Below are 22732 nucleotides of genomic sequence, written 5' to 3'. Positions count from 1 at the left end.
GGAATCATATATTTCCATAGTTTCAAAGTAGCTGGCCACAAAATATTATTACAAAGGAAAACAGACTAACTTTATAGTAAAGTCTGGCAGACACCACCTGAATCAGGTGATCCAAGTGAATATCACCAAGGGTAGAGATTGAGATCACGGGCCATCTTTTTTTTTTGAAATCACGGGCCATCTGATAGGATGCAATGGAAAGAAAAGAGCATCATTTTCATGTCATCTCTGCCAAAAGTGCATAACCTAAGTTTAATTACAAGGAAATATCAGATTAAGATTAACACAATTTAGGGATATCCTACAAGATAACCTGTAATCTTTAAAAGTGTCAAGGGCACAAAAATCAAAGACTGAGGGACTATTCCAGAATAAGGAAATTAAAGAGCTTGACAAGTAAATGTAATTATGTATTTCTAAACTGTGCCTATTTGTGATAAAGGATATTATTGGAAGAATAGGAGAAGGTGTGAGGACTGAACAGTGGCAATGATCAATGTTAACTTCTTGATTTTGATGGTTAGGTTGTGCTTATGCAGGAGAATGTCTTTGTTGGAAATACACGCTAGAATATTTGGGGTGATGAGGCTTCAAAGTGACAATTTACTCTCAAATAGTTCAGAAGAGAAACTTTTTGAACCATACTGGGAAGTATTCTGTAAGATTATTTAAAAATAAAAATAAAACTCAAAGTACATTTGAAAGAAACTACAAGATTTAGAAGTATCATTATAATGAATCAATGTCATGATAGTGTTTCTCTCCCCTGCTTCTCTTTTTTTGTTCATTGCCTGCCTCCCTTCCTTCTGTGCTTTCTTCCTTCCTTCCCTTTACTTCTCATTCCCTTCGATACTTTCCTTCTTTTCCTTATTTCTTCTTCTTTCTCAGCATTCTACTTCTAATGTCACACACACACAGCCCTCATCAATCTTCCAGGTGGGTTCAAAAAGATTCTTCATATATCCCCACAAAAAAAAAAAAAATGGCAGATATTGTAGGTAGATAATAAAAACGATGGCAGTTAGCTGCCATCCTAAAAAAAATTTATAGTGATTCTGTGTTTACCTGTATGCTACCCAAATCTCTTTGTTCACCAGAACCATTTGTTTTTATTAGTAATAGATTAGAACTCACTGAATAAAACAAGCAACTATGAGGGCATACTGATATAAGTAAATGAATGCATAAATAGCAGGCACTATTGACTAAATATGGAATTTTTAGGGTATTCAGAATTATGATGTTTTACTAATGCTCATCCTACCTACCTCTTATAATAAGTAAAATATATGGGAGAAAGTTCTCTGTGAACTATAAAGCACAAAAAATGTTAGCAGTCATTTAATTAGCAATAATTATTTAACTATACAGAAATCTAGTATTAAACACAATATATCTCTATCACAAATTCCTAACTCCAAGAAGAACCGCCTACATTACCAACACTGATGAATCAGTATGATGCAGATTTTCTCCACATTATGTAATGGCAAAGATAGAAAAGTTTTTCATAAGTCAATCGGAGAAGGACAAACATTGTATGGTCTCATTCATTTGGGGAATATAAAGGATAGTGAAAGGGAATAAAGGGGAAAGGAGAAAAGATGAGTGGGAAATATCAGAAAGGGAGACAGAATTTGAGAGACTCCTAATTCTGGGAAACGAACTAGGGTTAGTGGAAGGGGAGGTAGGCGGGGGTGGAAGGCGACTGGGTGATGGGCACTGAGGGGGGCACTTGATGGGATGAGCACTGGTTGCTATTCTATATGTTGGCAAATTGAACACCAATAAAAAATAAATTTATTTTTTAAAAAAAACATTAAAAAAAAAAGAAAAGTTTTTCACCTTTTCACCCTCCGTGACAATCTGGATAGCATTTGGGATGAGTCGAGCAGTTTTCTCCTTGGTCATGAAGGTTATGTTCTTTAACGCAATACAAATCTAAACACACATAAAAATGAAAAATTATTAAATGGATTTTTCAGAAATATGTACAGCACAAAATATCAAGCATTACATCAATCTAATCCAGAACATTCTGTTGAAAAGCCTGAAGGAGTTAGTAATAATATAAGCACATGCTTGCATTCTCTGAGAAAAACAGGGTAAGCAGTCAGACATTCTCTCTCATTGGTAATTTCCTCCACAGCTCTTATCTCTAAGTTTAGGACAGAGTGTGAAAAGACATGTGGGTGTTCGTGTTCCATATTAACACATACACACACAAACAAAATTCAGACAGTCTGTCACATAAGACATGATTTTGGCAGTCAAATGGATGTATGTTCAAGCTTTTTTTCAACCTGAAATCTCTTTCTCCAACTACATTAAATATGTTCAAATGGAGCCTGATGTATTAAGAAAATAAGATTATAAATTCTAATATAAATTGTATATATATATATATATTACAGGTATACACAAGTACAATACACAAATATATAAATTTACTTTGCAATCTAAAATACATTGTTTTTAGGAGGACTGTATACATTGCTACCTATGCAATTATTTGTATCAACAAATCAAATCAAAATAAATCTTACTGTAGTTTCCCATCTGAAGATGTTGCTATAGAAACACAGCCAGTTTTCTGAAAGATATAGACGTCCCTGCAGCAAAATGTCCCTCTGAAGAGCACAAGCATAATCTAGATACACAAGAAGGAACAGCTTATTCACAAAAATCTGGCAATTTTATAATCTTATCTTACTTTAACACATGGAAAGTCATCACTCTTTGTTTATTGTTTGTCGATTCACTCACTCACTCATTCAGATACTTTGGTACCATATACCAGATATTTTGTTGGAAACCAGTGTTACCAAAAATGGACCTTGCCCTTGCAGAACACAGTCTAGAAGGGAAGGTATACAATAAACAAATACAAAAATAAGTATAATGATCAAAGTGGAGAGACAGGTGTAAGAGAATATAATAGGAGTAAACAGGTAGGAGGGGATCGGGCAGGGAGAGAGTATATCAGGAAAAGTTCTCCAGAAAAAGTAGTCTTTAAACTGAGAACTAAAGGTCAATAAATGGTCAGCTGCACCATGAGGAAAGAGTATGTGCAAAGACCCTGTGGTAGAAAGAAAAAGCACATTTGAGCAACTTTACAAAGATCTCAGGCTACAGAAGCAGAAGAAACTAGGTCACGGAAGGTTCACAGGCTATAGTAGACCATAGACTTTACAAAGAAGCCATTGACAGTTGTTCTGTTTGTTTTGTTGACATTGACGAATATTAAGTGGAACAGGCATGATCAGATATATATTATTAAGGACTAATTTTTTCACTCTGTGAGAATGGATTCAGATAACTATGAATTGGAAGTCCAGGGGAAAACAGACAGTGGCTGAGACCAAGAGATGACAGTATTAAGAGAAAGAAGTAATTAAATTCAGAGATATTTAAGAGGTAGTACTGATGGGAAATTAGTGATTAATTAGTTACACATTGGAAAAGGGTGAGGAAGGGGACAAGAATTATTCCAGAAATTGTATACATTTTAAATTAGTTTCAAAGTTGATCCTCTCTACCTCAGTGTTAAAATCCAGCAAAATCAGGAGTGCTCTGATAAGTGTCACTATGCACCAGTAAATTAATACCATGGTTTAGATTTAGCTTTTCGGCTAATGGAAATAGTATGGCTAAACTACCAATAATTCAAGATATAAAGGGCTGCGTGAGGAGATTTAGTTTAATTGACAAATTTCAAAACTATATGAAGTGACTAGCAATTTTAGGAAAAAGATATTGAGGTTATGAGCCTCAAAAAATTTAAATTTAATTATGTTAAATTTCTAGCAGATATTAAAAATTGAGCCAAGAAATTCAGTGTTTCAAAATGTTTCCTTCAGCAAAACAAAACTGAGATGCCCCCAAACAAAAATCTTAGTAAATAGTTAAGTATATTAAGTTACTCATTACTAGTACACATCTCTAAAACAAGGATTGGGCTAAAGGTTAAAGGTCACCTTGAGGTGTCCTGAAATTTTTATCTAAGCCACTGAAACATTTTATTAATTTAATGCTTCTCTCATTTCAGATCAGAAAAACCTGGTGGACTTATCTAAAAACAGATTGCTAGGTCCCTCCCCAGAGTTTCTAACTAAACACGTATAGAGCGTTGTAGTTTCTTGTCTAACATGATCCCAGGTAACACCAACACTGCTAGTCTATGGACCACACTGTGAGAACCACTGCACTATTTTATATTAACTATGCTCAAAGCTATAGCAACCAACTGATTATTTTAACTGAAGACTATTTGACATAGCTTGACAGACTTTTTTCAGTAGTTTGAAAAAGGGTTTCCCTGGGGCGCTGCCTGGCTCAGTCAGTTAAGCATCTGACTCTTGATTTTGGCTCAGGTCATAGTTTGGTGTAGTGGGATCAAGCCCCACATCCGGCTCCACACTCAGGAGTCTGCTGAAGAGTCTCTCTCCCTCTTCCTCCGCTCCTCCCTCCCAACCTCTAGGATGAATAAATAAATCTTTGGGGGGGAGGTCCTAAGACAGATATATTTTGTTGTAATAAACTTATACCTGAATAAAAACTTTTTTTAAAAAAATGGCTTCCTAGCAATATGGCCTATTCAGGAAATGGAAAATAATTTTTTTTAAGCCAAGAGATTTTACTTTTTTTACTCTCAATTTCCCTACTGATAAGCAAACATATAAGTATCATTTCAGAAGGCAAATATTCCACCTGATGTGAGTCAAATAACAATGTGATTCATCTAGAATAGAATAGAAAATGTTTATCAAAAATTGTTTTATGGATTTTATCACTTTATAAATTAGTGACTAGAAAGTTAGAATAAAATTAAGTAAATTAACCAAGCAACATAGGTCATTGTAATGTCAACTTACAAGCTTTTACATAATCAATTGTGGAACAATTGAATGGCTCCAATTCTTAAGGTTGTATTTTATTAACTATAACACAGCAAATTTATAGTAGAAATATGTACCAAGTGTTATGAAAATACAGATGGAGTGAATCAGTACCATATACTACTAGAGTAAGATTGCACAAACAAACAAGATTGTCCTATTTAGAGTTTTATCAAAGAATGTAGGCATATCTATCCATAAGGGAGATAACAGTCAATTAAAGGAATGTGTTTTTGAACAATCATATCAGGAAACACACATCCCAAAGTATCTTTTCTAACAGCAATCATCTTTGGGAGCCCTAAATGCCAACATTGCTTTAAAAAAGACTCTCTGGAACATTTTTAGGATTTTTCTAAAATTTAATATTTAAATTATAAAAGAAATCATTATCCTTATTCTTATTTTTTTATTTTTTTAGAGACAGAGCGAGCAGGGAGCGGCAGAAGGAAAAGGATAGAAAGCATCCCAAGCAGGCTACATACCCAGTGTGGAGCCCAAGGTAGGGTCCAACCCACAACCCAGGGACCATGACCGAAGCCAAAATCAAGAGTCAGACACCCCACTGACTGAGCCACGTAGGTGCCCCAACCATTCTCCTTTTTTATACTTTACATTTTTTGTGTTATTTTGCTTGCTTTTTACCTGAGACAACTGTAGAGGTAAATACAAATTGAAAAAGAAAAAAAATTATTTTCCTTGGTGCAAAATGGGAAAAAGACTCCCCCCTCACTTCTCACTGACCATTTTCTTTAGAAAATTTGTAAGTTCTTTCTTGCTCCTTTAAGATACATGTGAATCTTTTTAAAAGCAAAATAAGCCTCCGTGCCAGCTTTACAACCCAGGAATGTTTTCTCAAGGACCAAGTAGCCCTATCTCTGAAATGTAAACATCAAGAGAGATAGCAACCTTATCTCCCAGTTTCTGTAAGAGGGTAGGAGCTTAACTTTCGTGGGCATCTTGCTCCAAGTTACAAAACTAACTCTTGTCATAAAGATATGGATTTACTTTTCCTTTGCATAAAGCCAGTTAGCTAACACAGATAGTAGCCCCAATTATCAGGTGAATTTATGGTGAACTGTGTATGACAAATAGTACTATCAAGTCCTCTTACTTGAGGACTAGTTATCATTTATCTTTAGGACACGTGTAAAGGGTTGTGTCTGCTTGGTTATATAAAAGGGTGAGATTTCTTTCTATCTTCACAATCTCTCTTTTTTTTTTCTTTATTTATTCATGAGAAACAGAGAGAGAGAGAGAGAGAGAGAGAGAGACAGAACAGTAGAGACACAGGCAGAGGGAGAAGCAGGCTCCATGCAGGGAGCCCGATGTGGGACTCGATTCAGGGACTCCAGGATCACACCCTGAGCTGAAGGCAGACACTCAACAGCTAAGCCACCCAGGCGTCCCTCTTCACTATCTCTATTACATATTACGTGTGATGCACATCCCATTCCAGTTGAATGCTTATTCAATAATAAAACTGTTTTCTTTCTTTTCTACCTTTGTGGAGAAGTTTTCTGGATATTTTCTTTTTAATTATATTACCCCAACATAACATTTTCTTTGGCCAAGTTTAAGCAAGAAAAAAAGAAGGCACAAGTGAATATTAGGAGTAAAAAATGTGAACTCCAGGTAAAGCAGATGTTCAGAAATATTCTACAGATAGTTGTCCTAATCAGGGATTCACACTTGGGATAGGTCAGCTAACAATTCAATTAGTACTACACTCCTTCAGGGGCTAGCTACTATAAACCCTTCTGCTACCTTTATTACTGTTCAACAACAAATGCTTAGCTAATTAGCATAGACATTAAAAAAGGGTTTTCATTAGCAAAACCAGTGGCCTGTTTATTATCAGCATATTGGATGCTACACATGAGGTCACATTGGTGAAATCAGTTGTATAAATACACGTGGATTGGTTAAAATTTTTTAGAGATCCTCTTCATCATCATCATTATATGTACAGAGAATAAGAACCTAGTAAGCTTTCACCATTAAGTATGGCACTTTAGTGTTACCCTAGATCAAAGCTTCTCAAACTTTAATGTGCACATAAATTACCTGGGAATACTAGTGGAGGAAAATTTGTGTCTTCTCCCCCATGCATTTAATTATTTAAGCATTTATATCAATATAGAGTAATGGATATTTATTTTATTCTTCAGATTATAATCTAGTATTACAATCATTCATTTTATTGCTCAAATTATTCTGTCTTTGACCATTGGGATTTCTTTCAAGTTGGTTCCTTTTTTTTAAGCACTTCCTTTTTTTGGGGGGAGGGGAGAACACACACCAAGTTTTACTGAGGGAAGGGGAATATTTACAGGGGCAGGTAGAAGAGAGGGGAGTCACATAGGGTGGGAGTAGGGGAGATTGTGGGTCCAAGGCAGACAAGGAGTACAGAACAGCCCCTGCACCCACCCCAACCCAGGAAGGGTGGGAAAGGACAGCAATGGGGGTGGAGTCCCTGGGCGGTGGGCGGCCGGCTGGGGGGCCTCAGGGGCTTGTAAACATTGACCACTTTCAGAAGGGGATGGAGGTGGGAAGGGGCTCCCCCTACACTTCCTCACAGGGTTAAGGCCTCTCCAGGCTCAAGGGCCCCCTAAATTCAAAGTCTCTTTAGCTTAGGGGAAGGGAAAGAAGATTTAATTTTTATACAATAAAGTTACCCTGTAAAGGTTTAACATGCAATTATGTAACCACCACCACAGTATCATATAGAACCATTCCATCACTGTAAAAATTCCTTGTGAAATCACTTTCTGGCACTATAGTAAGACTATAAGATACTCCACAGTTAATTATTTGTATTTTCACTGTCCCAGCCCCAGAATGGACCATTTCTTCAAGGAGCTCTCATTTCTTTTATTGGGGAATGGCATTTAGAGACCACTATCTGGGTCCTAGACATGCTCACTGCTTACTGGGGTATTGCTGTTTCTAGGCCCTAGCAACAGAGAGAAGTAGGGAATGGATGTATATATGCTAACCCACCTTGAGTACAATTATGTCATTCATTTATAATAGAGTTAGATTCTTTTATTTTGCCAATGGCATTTCAACCCGGTATCTCTTAATATCCTGGTTGATTTAATTTTTATACAATAAAGTTACCTCTGTAAAGGTTTAATATGCAATTATGTAACCACCACCCCAATATCATATAGAACCATTCCATCACTGTAAAAATTCCTTTGTGAAATCACTCTCCCCTCCTAGTACCCACAGATCTGTTTTTCATCCTTATATATTTGCATTTTCCAGATGTCATATAAATGGGATCATAAAATATGTAACCCTTGAATTTTACTTTTTTCACATAGAAAAATGCATTGAAGATTCATCATGTTGCTGTGCATATTAATAGCTTGCTCCTTTTTATTGCTAAATAGTATATCATTATATAGATGTACCACAGTTTGTTTATTCGTTCACCAGGTGAATGACATCTTGGTTATTCCCAATTGTTAATAAAAATGCTATGAACATTCATGTACAGGACTTTTGTGAATATAAGTTTAAGGTTCACTTGAAAAAATAACTAGGATTTGTAGGTCATATGATTAAGCGTATGTTTAACTTTACAAGAAACTGCCAACTTGTCATCCAAAGCAGCTGCCCCAGTTTGCATTTCCACCACTAATGTATGAGAGTCCTGTAGCTTTGCATCCTCATCATCATTTGGTGTTGTCAGTTTTGTTATTGTTTTTAATTTTAGCAATTCTCATCGGCATGAAGCTTACCTGACTTTTAATGTGCATTTCCCTGTAATAATTGATGCTGAGCATTTTTTATATGCTTATTTGCCATCCATATATATCTTTGTAAAGTGTCTACCCATTTTTTAAGGTGGGTTGTTTGTGTTCTCACTGTTGGCTTTTAAGAATAGTTTTATTCTATTTTTTTCTTTTTTCTTTTTTGCTCAGTAAGAATTTTCATCACCCTTCTGAACCAGCTTACTGACAGCAGGCAACTGTCGCTGAGAAGAGAGTAAGACGCAAATTACAACATCATTGCAAAAGAATAATTTTATTCTCAAGTGTTTTTTTTTAATCAAATGGGATAATCAACTATTTTCTCTCTGTAGCTTGGTACAATTATATGTGGTTTTAGTTTTCTACTTTGTAAAAGTCTATATTTTCATACAATGAACAGGTTTATTGTTATCAGTGAGAAAAAACTGCAAAATGTAAATTTTTAAAGCAAATTTACATACTGAAAAACACCTAGAAAGCTATCCAAACAATATTAAGCAACAAAGTATTAGGATTATTAATAACTTTCAGTTGTTTGCTTTATATTTTTCTGTATAGCTTTAATGTTATATAATGAGCATATATCACTATCATCCGATTAAATTCTTTCAAGATGGCAGTGACAAGTACAATAAATTTTATAAAGGTTTCCATGATAAGTATTTGACTTCAACAGACAAACTAGCAAACATTTGCAACACACATGACAAAGATCTAATTTTTATTTTATTTTATTTTTTATTTTTTTTTAAGATCTAATTTTTAAATGCCCAGCAAGCTACTATAAATTAAAGACAAACAACCACCAGAAAAAATGGGCAGTTTATGAAGAGAAATATTCACAGGAAAAGAAATACAAAAGGTTTATAAACATATGAATAGATGTTCAACCTCCTTTATAATTAAAGAAATGCATATTTAAACAATATTAAGTACCATTTCTATCAAACAAATTTTACTCAAAGTTTCGAGGTGTGGCAAAACAGGTATTTACATACACTGTTAATGAAAATGCAAATTGGTGTAGCCTTTTTTGGAGGGTAACTTGGCAACAATAAATTTTTTAAATATTCATTACCTTTTTGCCACAATTCCACTTCATAAAATTTATCCCACAATATGCGTGCACATATGTGTCAAAACAAATGTAAAAGCTTCAATGTAATATTAGCAGAAATAGTAAAAGACAAGAAGCAATCAAAATGTCCATCAAAAAGGATTTGTTAAATAAATTACGGTACAAAGTTCATTTAATTGAATACCAGGTAAGCATTAAAAGAATGAAGTGGATCCTTAAGTGATGCCAATAAAAGGAGCTAAAAACAGGTTCAAAGAGTAAGCATAATATGTTCCCATTTAAACTCTCTTAGGGAGTTGCCCAGGTGGCTCAGTCTGCCTTCTGCTCAGGTCATGATCCCAGGGGTCCTGGAATTGAGCCACCACATTGGGGTCCCTGCTCAGTGTGGAGTTGGCTTCTCCATCTTTCCCCTTCCCCTGGCTTCTACTCTCTCTCAAATACATAAAATCTTTAAAAAAAATTATGTTAAGAATATTCATATATGCCTTTTGAAATACCTACAAGAAAATTTCTGGAAATATACACAGGAAATTACTCAAAGTGGTTATATAGTCCAGGAAGAATGTTGCAGTGATCTTGATCAGAGGGACCACTCACTTCTCATTAAATGCCCTTATATAGCATTTGAATATTTTGTCATGAGAATGCATTCCTTTAGATGTTCTTAGAAGTTGTTTTAATTCATTATAATGATATTTAGGTACTAAGCTGAACTATCTAGAAATTCAGTTACACTGTATTGAATATTGCCCAACAATACCAGAAATCAGAAATTTCTATGAATACATAGTTTAAGTGAAATATACACTAAAATTAAAACCTAGTTCTATATTTTGATTATACAGAATCTGCATTAAGCTTATATCAAAAATTAAGTACTTTTATAAGAAAAATTGGCTAGATTTTTTCTCTAAAAGTCCATTTTAAACAAAATCTATCTGAAAAATTAAACAAGGGGCACCTGGCTGGCTCAGTTGGAAGAATATGTGACTCTTGACCTCAAGGTCATATTTTCAAGCCACACAATGGGTATGGAGATTACTGAAAAATAAATAAATAAACTTTTAAAGAAATGAAAGATTATACAAAAATAATAGAGCCCTAGAAAATTGCTCTATAATCTGTTGAGGAGTACATTTTTCCAGGGAAAGGTAATATATATTGAACATCAAATTTAAACTTCTCCTACAAAACCATATGAAATAACCACCAGAAGAAATTGTGACAATAAATTTTAGTTCTATTTTTTTTAGCTGGTACTTAATATTTTTATGTCAGAAATCACTCCTCCCTAAATTACAACTTAGTTTTACACTGTCTAATTATGAATAATAACATGCTGCTTATCTTAAAAAATATCTTCTGTCTAGCATAAAGGCTTAAATTTTCTAAAAATGTTGTCACTCATCAGTTCTATTTTGATAATGAAGTAGTTAAATGGTTTTTTACAACTTTTTTACCTGCTATCAGCTTCTCTGTATCAGGTAAATGTGTGAACTGTCTCTTGTATTCCTCATTCCTGTCTTTATAGGTGGAACTTGAAATCTGCAATAATAAATAAGATTAAATTTCCATTTTATTATAATCTTCATTAGATTAACTGAAATGTAGTATCTTAGGAAATAAATTTAAAATGGGCTGTAAAACAACATGCTTTTATGCAATATTTCATATGTTTTTATATGAAAGACCACATATAAACATTTCAAAAAACACCACATGAGGCAAAGGAAGCTCCCTGCATGTTGGAGTAAGGAGTTTGGCAAATTTTCTCTGCAAAAGCAAACATACAACTGGAAAAAAAAACTGTCAAAAACATCCATCTCAAATTACTGGAAACTGACCAAAGCCATACAATAAACTAAGAAGTATTTGTTCATGAAAATCTACTGAACTTAGGGGATGCTGAAAGAGATGGATGAGTTGATTCAGAGTGGAGAGCAGAAAAGCTATGCCCAGAAGTAAGAGGGAAAAATTATGAAACTATCCATGAGAGTGTGAGGTTGCTAATATCAATTGGGCCAAGAAACAAGCATCCTAGCAGATCAGCAGGGGACCTAACAAAGAGATCTTGGAGGAGAGACAGCCATAAATGGGCTTGATAAACTTCCCCTGTATTCCCAGCTAACGAGAAGCTGCATGCGGGTGTAGTAGAGACTAGACAGTTTCCAAACTATCCACCATTCCTGGCTAGAGACATAATAAGTCTCAAGAAAACAAAAATTGAGACAAACTTGAAAACATCCTGATCATTGAATGCATTCCCCAACCTATACACAGATCTCTCAGCAGAAGGGAAAAATATTACTGGCTGTATGCATTTGAGCACAATTTCTGACCAATCACTGGCTGACATATGGGGTAGCCACTGGGCAGTCAGTTTTAAAAATAAAACCACCCCAACAATAAGGTGAGCAGAAACAGAAGAAATAGATTTCACAGATTTACTCTAGGCAAGTTACTAAACAAAAACCACTGATGACAAGCTTTAGGGGTAGAGAGGATGTGATCAGAATCCACAATTGCTACATCATCTAAATTGTATAATTTTTAATAAAAATTAAGAAACATGCAAAGAAATAGAAAATTGTGACTTATACTGAAGAGAAATGCAGGCAACAGAGTCTTTCAGGGTCCTCAGATACTAGATTTAGCAGACAAAAACATCAAAGCAGTTACTATAAATATGTTCAGACAACTAAAGAGAACCATGCTTAAAGAACTGAAGGAAGGGGCATCTGAATGGCGCAGTTAAGCACCGACTCTTGGTTTCAGTTCAGGTTGTGATCTCAGACTCCTGGGATCAAGCCCCAAGTTGGGCTCCACACTCAGCATAGAGTCTGCTTGGGATTCTTTCTCTCCCTCTGCCCTTCCCACTCACTGTCTCTCTCACTCGCTCTCAAATAAATAAATAAAATCTTTAAAAAAAATAAAGGAAAATATGACAATGATTCAACAAGTAGAGAATCTCAACAAATATATTTTTTAAATTCTTTTAAGAAAAAATAAATAAAATAAAATTCTTTTAAGAAAAACAGAACATTCTGGAGTTGAAAACTACATTCACTGAAACAAAAAATTCACCAGAGGAACAAAAAAATTTGATATGGCAGGGAAAGAATCAGTGAACTTAAAGATAGATTAGCACAAATTATCCAATTTGAATAGAAATGAAAAAGACTATAGAAAATGAACAGACTCAGAGACCTGTGAGATAACATTAAGTGATTCAAAATAAGTGTACTGAGAGTAAAAGGGAAAACGGAGGAAGAAAAACATTTGGTTTTTTTTGTTTTAAAGATTTTATCTATTTATTCATGAGAGACACAGAGAGGCAGAGACATAGGCAGAGGGGGAAGCAGGCTCCCTGCGGGGAGCCTGATGCAATACTCCATCCCAGGACCCTGAGATCACAACCTAAGCCAAAGGCAGACGCCCCACCACTGATCCACCCAGGCATCCCCAGAAAAACATGTGAAGAAACAACAGTTAAAACTTTCAAAACCTGAGGAAAAACATTAATTGATAAATTGAAGAAGCTCAATTAACTAAGTAGGATAAAGAAAAGAGATTCTGGGATACCTGGCTGACTCAGTTAAGTGCCCAACTCCTGATATCAATCAGTTCAGGTCATGATCTCAGGGTCACAAGATAGAGCCAGGCTTTGGGCTCTGCGCTTAGCAGGGAGTCTGCTTGAGATTCTCCCCCTCTTCCTGTGCCCCTACAAAACTCATGTGAGTGCTCTCTCTCTCTAAAGCAAATAAATAAATCTTAAAACATATATATAAAGTAGATTAAAATTGAAAAAAAACATTTTAATTAAAAAATTTTAAAAATTTAAAAACCTTTATCATAGTTAAACTTTTGAAAGACAAGGGAGAACATGGAAACAGCAGGAGAAAAATGACTCACACATACAGGTAAAAACCAGTATGATTGGGGCAGCTCGGGTGGCTCAGCAGTTTAACACTGCCTTTAGCCCAGGGCGTGATCCTGGAGATCCGGGATCAAGTCCCATGTCGGGCTCCCTGCATGGAGCCTGCTTCTCCCTCTGCCTGTGTCTCTGCCACTCTCTCTCTCTTTCTCTCTCTGTGTCTCTCTCTCTGTGTGTGTCTCTCATTAATAAATAAAATTTAAAAAATCTTTAAAAAACAGTACAATTAATGGCGGACTTCTCCCCATAAACAATGGAAACAGCAAACCTACTTTAAAGAATTGCAAAAAGAATCCGTCAGGCTGCAAAGAAATGTGACAGCATGGTTATTCAAAATCACAAGAAGAAATGAAGAGCACCAGAATGGAAATATCAAAAAGAATTAAAATGGTATCCTAAAAAAAATCCTAAAAAATATCTGACACATGATGAATCCAAAATTAAGACGGAAGGGCTCCTTTCATGATAAAAACACTCAGCAAGAAGGCAAGAATATGGAGAAACTGGATACATTGTGTTCGGAACGTAAAATGGTAAAGCCACTCTGGAAAACATATTGGCAATTTTTTTTTTAATTTATTTATGATAGTCACAGAGAGAGAGAGGCAGAGAGAGAAGCAGGCTCCATGCACCGGGAGTCCGACGTGGGATTCGATCCCGGGTCTCCAGGATCGCGCCCTGGGCCAAAGGCAGGCGCCAAACCGCTGCGCCACCCAGGGATCCCCCGGCAATTTCTTAAAACTAAATATGCAACTATTCATGATGCAGCAATTGCATTCCTGGATACATACCCCTAGAGAGAAAAACATATTCACACAAAACCTGTACAAGAATATCTATAGCCGTTTTATTCATCATAGCCCCCAACTGGAGATAGCCCAGATAGTCTTCATTGGGTATATGCTTAAAACTGTGGTACATCCATACCATGGACTACTACTCAGCATTAAAATGGAATGAACTCGGGCACTGGCTGGCTCTCCTGGAAGAGGGCGAGACTCTTAATCTCTGGGTCATGAGTTTGAGCCTCATACTGGGTACAGAGACTACTTTAAAACATACATATAAGGCACCTGGGTGGCTCAGTGACTGAGCATCTTGCCTTTGGCTCAGGTCATGATACCAGGGTCCTAGGACAGAGTCCCACGCATCAGGCTCCCCACAGGGAGCCTGCTTTTCCCTCTGCCATGACTCTGACTCTTTCTATGTCTCTCATGAATAGACAAACAAAATCTTTAAAAATAAATAAAAAATAAAACACATATATATATACATATATATGTATATCTACACATACGTACATACATTCATATATATATATATATATACACACACACACACATATTCATACAAACGTAAACTTTAAAAAGGAATGAACTCTTGGTGCACAAAACAAAATAGACGGATCTCCAGGGAATTATGAGTAAAAATGGAAAAGGTCACTACTGTATGATACTATTTACATAATATTCTTGAAATGACATAATTAAATTAATGAAAGGGAATAAAGGGAAAAGGAGAGAAAATGAGTGAAAATATCAGTGAGGGTGGCAAAACATGAGAGACTCCTAACTCTGGGAAACGAACAAGGGGTAGTGGAAAGGGAGGTGGGCAAGGGTTTAGGGTGACTGAGTGATGGGCACTGATGGGGGCACTTGGCGGGATGAGCACTGGGTGTTATGCTATATGTTGGCAAACTGAACTCCAATAAAAATAAATAAATAAGAGGAAATTGGTTAAAAAAATGAAATGACATAATTATAAAAATGGACAATAGATTAGTGGTTGACAAGGGTTGAGTAGGGAGAGGGGACACTATAAAAAAAAGCTATGTCTATAAAGAGGATTCTTGCTATAATGAAAATGTTCTGTGTCAATGTGATATCAATGTGTATCAATGCGATATTGTATATAATTTTGCAACACATTATCATTGGGGGAAAATTGTTTAAAGGATACAGGTTATCTGTATCGTTTCTTACAACTGCATGCGAATATAAAATTATCTCAAACTAAAAGTAAAAAAAAAATAAAAGAAGGAGAAAGTTTGTAGGGTTAGAATTAAATGTGTTAATTCTTCGTAAGAGGTGGCAATGTCTAAAGAGCTTTTAAAGCGGATTCAGAGGTCATTCTCCATATTCTTTTTAAAAATATTTTTATTTAAATTCAATTAACATAGATGTATTATTAATTTCAGAAGTAGAGGTCATTGATTCATCAGTCTTATATAACACCCAGTGCTCATTACATCATGCCCTCTTTAATGTTCACCACCCAGTTACCCCATCCCTCCACTCCCTTCCCCTCCAGGAACCTTCAGTTTGTTTCCTATGATTAAGAGTGTCTATGGTTTGTCTCCCTCTCTGATTTCGTTTTGTTTTATTTTTCCCTCCCTTCCCCTATGATCCTGTTTTGTTTTTTAAATTCCACATATGAGTGAGATCATATGATAATTGTCTTTGTGTGATTGACTTATTCACGTAGTATAATACCCTCTAGTTCTATCCACGTCATTGCAAATGGCAAGATTTCATTTCTTGATGGCTGAGTAGTAGTCCATTGTGTATATATACCAAATCTTCTTTATCCATTCATCTGTCGATGGACATCTGGTTCTTCCCATAGTTTGGCTATTGTGGACATTGCTACGATAAACATTGGGGTGCAAGTGCTCCTTTGGGTCAGTACATTTGTATCTTTGGGGTAAATCCCTACAAGTACAATCACTGGGTCATAAGGTAGTTCTATTTTTAACTTTTTTAGGAACCTCCATACTGTTTGCATTCCAGACAGAATGGCTGCACAGGTTTGCATTCCCAGCAACAGTGTAAGAGGGTTAGCCCTTTCTCCACATCCTTGCCAACATCTGTTGTTTCCTGAGTTGTTAATTTTAGCCAGTGCAAGGTCATAACTCATTGTGATTTTGATTTGTATTTCCCTGATACCTTGTGACACTGAGCATGTTTTCATGCATCCGTTGGCCATTTGTATCTTCATATTCTTCTTTGTTCTCCCTCCAACCGACTATCTTTAGGCAATTTTACTACTCTACATTAATAACATCATCACCAGAGAAATAACAAAAGTAAAATTATTTAATTATTGAGCAAAATGTGACTAGTGTAATAGAAACTCACTCTTAGATATGGCTCATAGGATCAATGCCATGGCTTTTAACTTCATGTCTCATATATAATAAAAGGTTTTTTGGAAAGGTAGATAAAGAATGCTGAGCTAGAATTTTTGTATTACTTGAGATATGGTTTCTATGTGCTCTTTAAAATTTCTCATTGTTGGGGAACCTAGGTTAACATATTTAATAAATGACAGAGAATATGGAAAATAATTGAAATAGTAATGTGTTATTGGGATATTAATTAAGGCTCCATCCTAAGTATATTCTTTCAATTATCTAGGACAATGAGAAATTTTAAAGATTTTATTTATTTGAAAGAGAGAGCGCGCATGCGTGCATGAGCTGGAGGGGAGGGACAGAGGGACAGAGAGAAGCAGACCCCCTGCTGAGCAGGGAATCCCAGGACCTGGAGATCATGACCTGAGCCAAAGGCAGATGCTTAACTGACTGAGCCGCCCAGGTGCCCCAAACTGTGCTTTTTAATATCACTAGCAACCTCTACTTTCCAAATCCAGTAGTCAATTTTTAGGCCTCACCTTACTTTACCTAATCACAATAGATTATTCTGTCCTTAAAAGACTTCCATCATTTGTCTTTGAGGATGCCACACTTCCTAAGATTTTATCTCATTAATCAAATCCATTTCTTTTGCTAGTGCCTTCTCTACCACCTAAACATTAAAGAGAGGTTCTAAACGTTGGAGAGTCCACTTCTTTTATTTATCCATATTTTTTCCCTAGGTGATCTCATCTAATCTTTATAAATCTGTCTTTAAATAGCATCCATACTCAAAGTCTCCCAAATTTACTTCCCGCTTCAATCTCTTTCCTGAGATTCAAGTCATAAATCCAACAGCCTACTACTCTTTTCTTGTATATCAAATATGCATCTCCACTTGATTTCCTCAAGCCCCAAAGCTACTTCTCCCCGCTGTTTTTCTCTTCTCCTAAGTGATGCTTCCACGCACCTATCTGCACTGATCAGAAACTGAGGAATTATTATCCTTGGCCTTTTTCTTCTTCCTCATTCATCACATCTGACCCCATCAGTAAGCTGTCAAACAAGCCAGTCTTATTCCTGCCTCTTGCCTTTCCCCAGTATACCACTTCCCTTTTCTCTTCCTCACATTATTCATCTGGGTTCTTTTTGTCCCGCTCTTTCAAATGGCACTTCCTCAGAGCAGCTTTTCCAGACCATCCTAACTGAAAATGTTACTCGCTTCCATGTGATTCTCTAAACCTTACAGTCCTCTTTGCCTTCTGTCACTACCTGACATATCACACATCTGCAAAAAGAAAGAGGGGCAGGCAAACCATAAGAGACTTAACTATAGAGAACAAACAGGGTTGTTGGAGGGGAGGTGGGCAGGGGATGGCTAAGTGGATGATGGATATTAAGGAGGGCACTTGTGATGAGCACTGGATATTGTATGTACGTGATGAATCACTAAATTACCCCGAAAACAATACTATATGTTAACTAGAATTTAAATAAAAACTTTAAACAAAAACATATATTACACATTTGTTTATGTGTATCTATTCATCTTCCAATCAGCTCTACTGGCAGAGACACTTAGAACAGCCTGGTGCATATAAGACAATCAAATGAATTATTAAGACTATTGTTGGGGTGCCTGGCTGGCTCAGTCAGAAGGGCATGTAACTACTGATCTCAGGGTCATGAGTTCAAGGCCCTTGCTGGGTGTAGAAATGACTAAAAAAAATAAATAAATAAACTTTTTAAAGAAAGCTATTCCTGTCTTAATTCATGTATATCTGCCTTCGCCACTTGTTTGATACTAATGTCTCTGTTCAATATTCTTTTCATTTATCCCGTGAGAGACTCACTGCACTTTTTGATTCTGGTCTTTCATCAAGAGTAGAAAATTTTCAGGCATATTCCTTTTGAATATTGCCTTTATGTTGATCTTCTGAAACTTCTATTAGATTCATATTGGACTTCTCTAATTTTCTCCTTATCTCTTAAGCCATTCTCTTTCAAATTTTTCTGTATCTCTCAGTGGTACAATGTAATAATTTCCTCATGTATCAGTTCACTGATTTTCTCTTTAGCTATTTCCTCTTTAGCTATGTCCTTTGAATGTTTAAATTATTATTTCAATGACTGTATTTTCCATTTCTAGAAGTTGTATTTGATTGTTTTCCAAATCTGCATGGTGTTTTTAAGAATGTCTTACCCAGGGGTGCCTAGATGGCTGTCATTTAAGTGTCTGACTCTTAGTTTCAGCTCAGATCATGATCTTGGGGTCATGAGATCAAGTCCTGTGTTGGGCTCTGTGCAGCACAGAACTCTTCTTGAGATTCTCTCCCTGTACCCCTTGCCACTCACCCTGCACATGCTCGCACATTCTCTCTCTCCATTAAAAAAAAAAAGGTCCAAAAAAAAGGTCTTATCTATTTATCACATGCTTAATTCCTTTTATTAAATCTTTAATAATATCAAATGATGATTTTATAGCTTTTATCTGGTAATTTTATCCTAACTTTTGAGAGTCTAATATGCTATTTATTGAATCTCCTTCTGCTCACTCATAAAGTATTAAATTCAGGTCCCAAAACTTCATGACTACATGTCTAAATTGACTACAGCTGTGTACTCTCAGGAAGATTTCCCTCCCCCACTACTCCAAGCACAAGTTTATAGACAGGTAAGCTTCCTTGTCTTCAAACGGGCAAATGTAAGTGAATTTCTTTCCTAGTCTACCTTTCACAGACTATATAACTCTTCAGGAGTTATGGCTTTATAAGGAGTTCCCAGTTCTAATTCATACAAGTCCAAGGCATCATCTCCAATCCCAGGGTGGCCATTAAAGCATTTGTTACTGAGGCTAATAAACTCCTCAGGGCTGTCTCAGCATTAGCTCATGTGCTTACAACTCAGGTAATCAGTTCCCTCTCCGTTTTTAGCCCTTAGGTATATCTCTTGCTATTTTGTGAGCCCAGACATTCATTTTAAAAACATGTTTGTAACGTTTCATCTAGCAGTTTTAAGTACTTTGCAGCAGAAGAGCTTTTAAGTTAAATGGTCCTCTTTCCATATTGCCAGAAATGTTAGTTCCTATTTCCTTATTATTAAATCTAAAAGTATTAATACATCCAGGTTTTCAAAGACTATCTTTCTATAATTGAATTTTAATTGGATAAAATATGATTTTCAAATCCAACAGAAATTGGAAAGTAAGTCTATTCTTATCAGTTACCAAAGTGAAAGTCTAAAATATCTTTCTTAGCTTGAATAAATTCAAGATACACTGGGGAAGACAACATATGATTACAGAAAATGCCTCTCCAAAGTTGCCAAAGTATGTTACAAATATACTAATTAATCCTCTTGGGTTTTTATTTTTTAACAGTACAACATTAATTAATCCTCATGATGTACCTACCTCTAAATCAGGTTTGTGACAAGTTTTATCCCTTACTTATAAGTAGAAAAGTTTACTTGTGAATAACACGACTATCATCATGCTATAAGTCGATGATAAAGCATAGAGTCAATACTTATGATTTCTTGTATAATTAGAAAAACCTTGATTATGATCTAGAAAAACTCAACTATTTTCAAACAAAACATAAGTATACTAATTCAAAATCTAGGCCTGTTTTATTCTTAAAATGTTTTAGAACAAAATTACTTTTTATTTTTATTTTATTTATTTATTTATTTGAGAAAGAGAGAGCATGCAAGGGGTGTGGAGGGTGGTGCTGGGGACAGAGGGAGAAGAAGAGAGAATCTTAACCAGGCTCCACACCCAGTGCGGAGCCTGATGTGGTGCTTGATCTCACAACTCTTCAGATCATGACCTGAGCTGAAATCAAGAGTCAGGTGCTTAGACAACTGAGCTGCTCAGGTACCCCGGTGTATGTCATTTTCTAATTATAAGCAACAGAAAATTTCAAAGCCTTTTTTCTTCTCTCAATAGTTACTAGCCCTACATCACTAAGAGAAGTTACATTAAATCAGTGCATCTGCTGCAAACCTCTGTATGCTTTTCCTTTGGGGCATTAATCCACCTGGAATATACCATTATTTTAGTCAGGGGAAAAAAGAGTTTCTCTCTTATAAGTTTTGGGAGTTTGGTTTTGTTGTTGTTTTTGCTATGTATTTTTACTAACAGTTAAATGGCAAAAGCATAAATATTTGCCATTAAGTTTATTTCAAGTTTTTTTTTCCTTTCACATAATTTTTGTTCCATTGGGACTTAAAAGTTATTAAGACTTTTTTATGATTTATTTATTTATTTATTAGAGACACACAGAGAGAGAGGCAGAGACACAGGCAGAGGGAGAAGCAGGCTCCATGCAGGGAGCCCGACGTGGGGACTCGATCCTGGAACTCCAGGATCACGCCCTGGGCCGAAGGCGGTGCTAAACCGCTGAGCCACCGGGGCTGCCCGGGACTTGAAAGTTATTAATAAAATTCATTTCCCACATATTAGAATCAAATATTTTCATTTTTTTAAGATTTTATTTATTTATTCATGAGAGACACACAGAGAGAGGGGAGTGGGCGGGGCAGAGACACAGGCAGAGGGAGAAGCAGGCTCCATGCAGGGAGCCGGACGTGGGACTTAATCCCAGGTCTCCAGGATCAGGCCCTGGGCGGAAGGCAGCGCCAAACCGCTGAGCCACCCGGGCTGCCCTATTTTCATTTTTAAATAGAAAAGAAAACAAATATAACAAGATTCCTATTTCTATATTACAGGATTGAAATAGAAAAGCTGCAGCTGTTGATCTCACTATCAGGTGCTAAGGTGATTTAATCAACTTCTTTTAAATGAAAGTCCTACTGTTAGCTATTAACTGCCCTGGAAATAAATAAATAAACAAGCAAACAAACAAATAAATAAATAAATAAAGTCCTACTGTCAGAAAGACACTTAATAGCCAATCAGTTCAGCAGAAGATTAAACGGATAGGGTCTAAAAAGAAACCAGCCTCAGAAGCAAAAAACCTTTAATAAACTCTGTTTCACTGTCTTGTATCATTTTGTCAAGTTTTCACAATTTTTATTTATGCAGAATCATCAAAACGTATTTTCCAATTACAAATAGAAGGTCCTTTTATCCAGTACTTTTCAATTCTTTTAACCACTCTTACGGAAAAGGTGTTCTCCATGTAACATACTCCCACTGTATATACTCAGACTTTTTTATGACTGACACACAGCTATCAGAAATGTAAGTTATGAGCATTTGCTAACCAAACACACCCTCCACCTTTTTTTTCATATTGATTCAAGACACACCAATGTTGTAATACTATGGCCCAATCTCTCACTTTATAAATGAAGCACCTGACAGGTTGAACAACATACTCAAGAACACCACACGGTGAAATCACCAGGGACAGAGCGTACACTCTCCCCTAGATTTTTTTGTTCCCAATCTCCAATTCATTCAATGATATCACGCTGCCCTCTAAATTCACTACTGTGAAAAAATAAAAAAAATTAAATAAATAAATAAATAAATAAATAAATAGATAAATTCACTACTGTGGAACAACTAAGCCAGAATATATGAGTTATTCTACACCAGTGAATTTTTCAGGTCCTCACAGCTTAACTCTTTTAAAGGCCAAAACTTTAAAAAGTTATCAATTCCTTTTGTGGAAACCTTCCCTAAGTGAAAAGACTGTTGGGTATTCCAGTGAAATGGCTCTAACAACCTTTTCAATTTTTTGTTTAACTGCCAGGTCATGTGCCTCATGAATATTTTCCTGCTTTGGTATTGGTTTTTCTTGTGTTGATCTTGGATTCCCTCAGTGAACACAGCCATCTTATTATGCTCATTCCATTCCAACTTTATTGCCAGAAGAATGTGAAAACAGTAACACGGTGGTGTCAGCAGTAGAACAAGATGGATTTAAAATGACAGAGAAAAAGTGCATTATTTTG

At 35.9% G+C, this 22732-nt stretch overlaps 1 protein-coding gene and 1 non-coding gene across 4 annotated transcripts in view; both read right to left on the bottom strand.

The window, feature by feature from the left end:
* Nucleotides 1-22732, bottom strand: part of GRAMD1C (GRAM domain containing 1C) — an 86962-nt gene that overhangs the window by 56236 nt on the left and 7994 nt on the right. For 2 of the 3 annotated variants that reach the window (XM_072723537.1, XM_072723548.1), the window contains exons 3-5: nt 11201-11285; nt 2547-2650; nt 1846-1941 (exon numbers count right to left, since the gene is read on the bottom strand). In XM_072723537.1, coding sequence (XP_072579638.1) covers nt 1846-1941; nt 2547-2650; nt 11201-11285 — 285 coding nt within the window. The remainder of the gene's footprint in view (nt 1-1845; nt 1942-2546; nt 2651-11200; nt 11286-22732) is intronic. The other variant, XM_072723553.1, reaches the window with a different exon arrangement.
* LOC112913833 (small nucleolar RNA SNORD16) lies at nt 8827-8925 on the bottom strand. The gene has a single exon (XR_003233748.1). It is a non-coding gene; the product is annotated as a small nucleolar RNA SNORD16 (small nucleolar RNA).

Source organism: Vulpes vulpes, chromosome 1 (genome assembly GCF_048418805.1).
Source record: "Vulpes vulpes isolate BD-2025 chromosome 1, VulVul3, whole genome shotgun sequence".
NCBI classification, from domain to species: domain Eukaryota; kingdom Metazoa; phylum Chordata; class Mammalia; order Carnivora; family Canidae; genus Vulpes; species Vulpes vulpes.
This window is presented reverse-complemented; position numbering and strand designations above follow the sequence as displayed.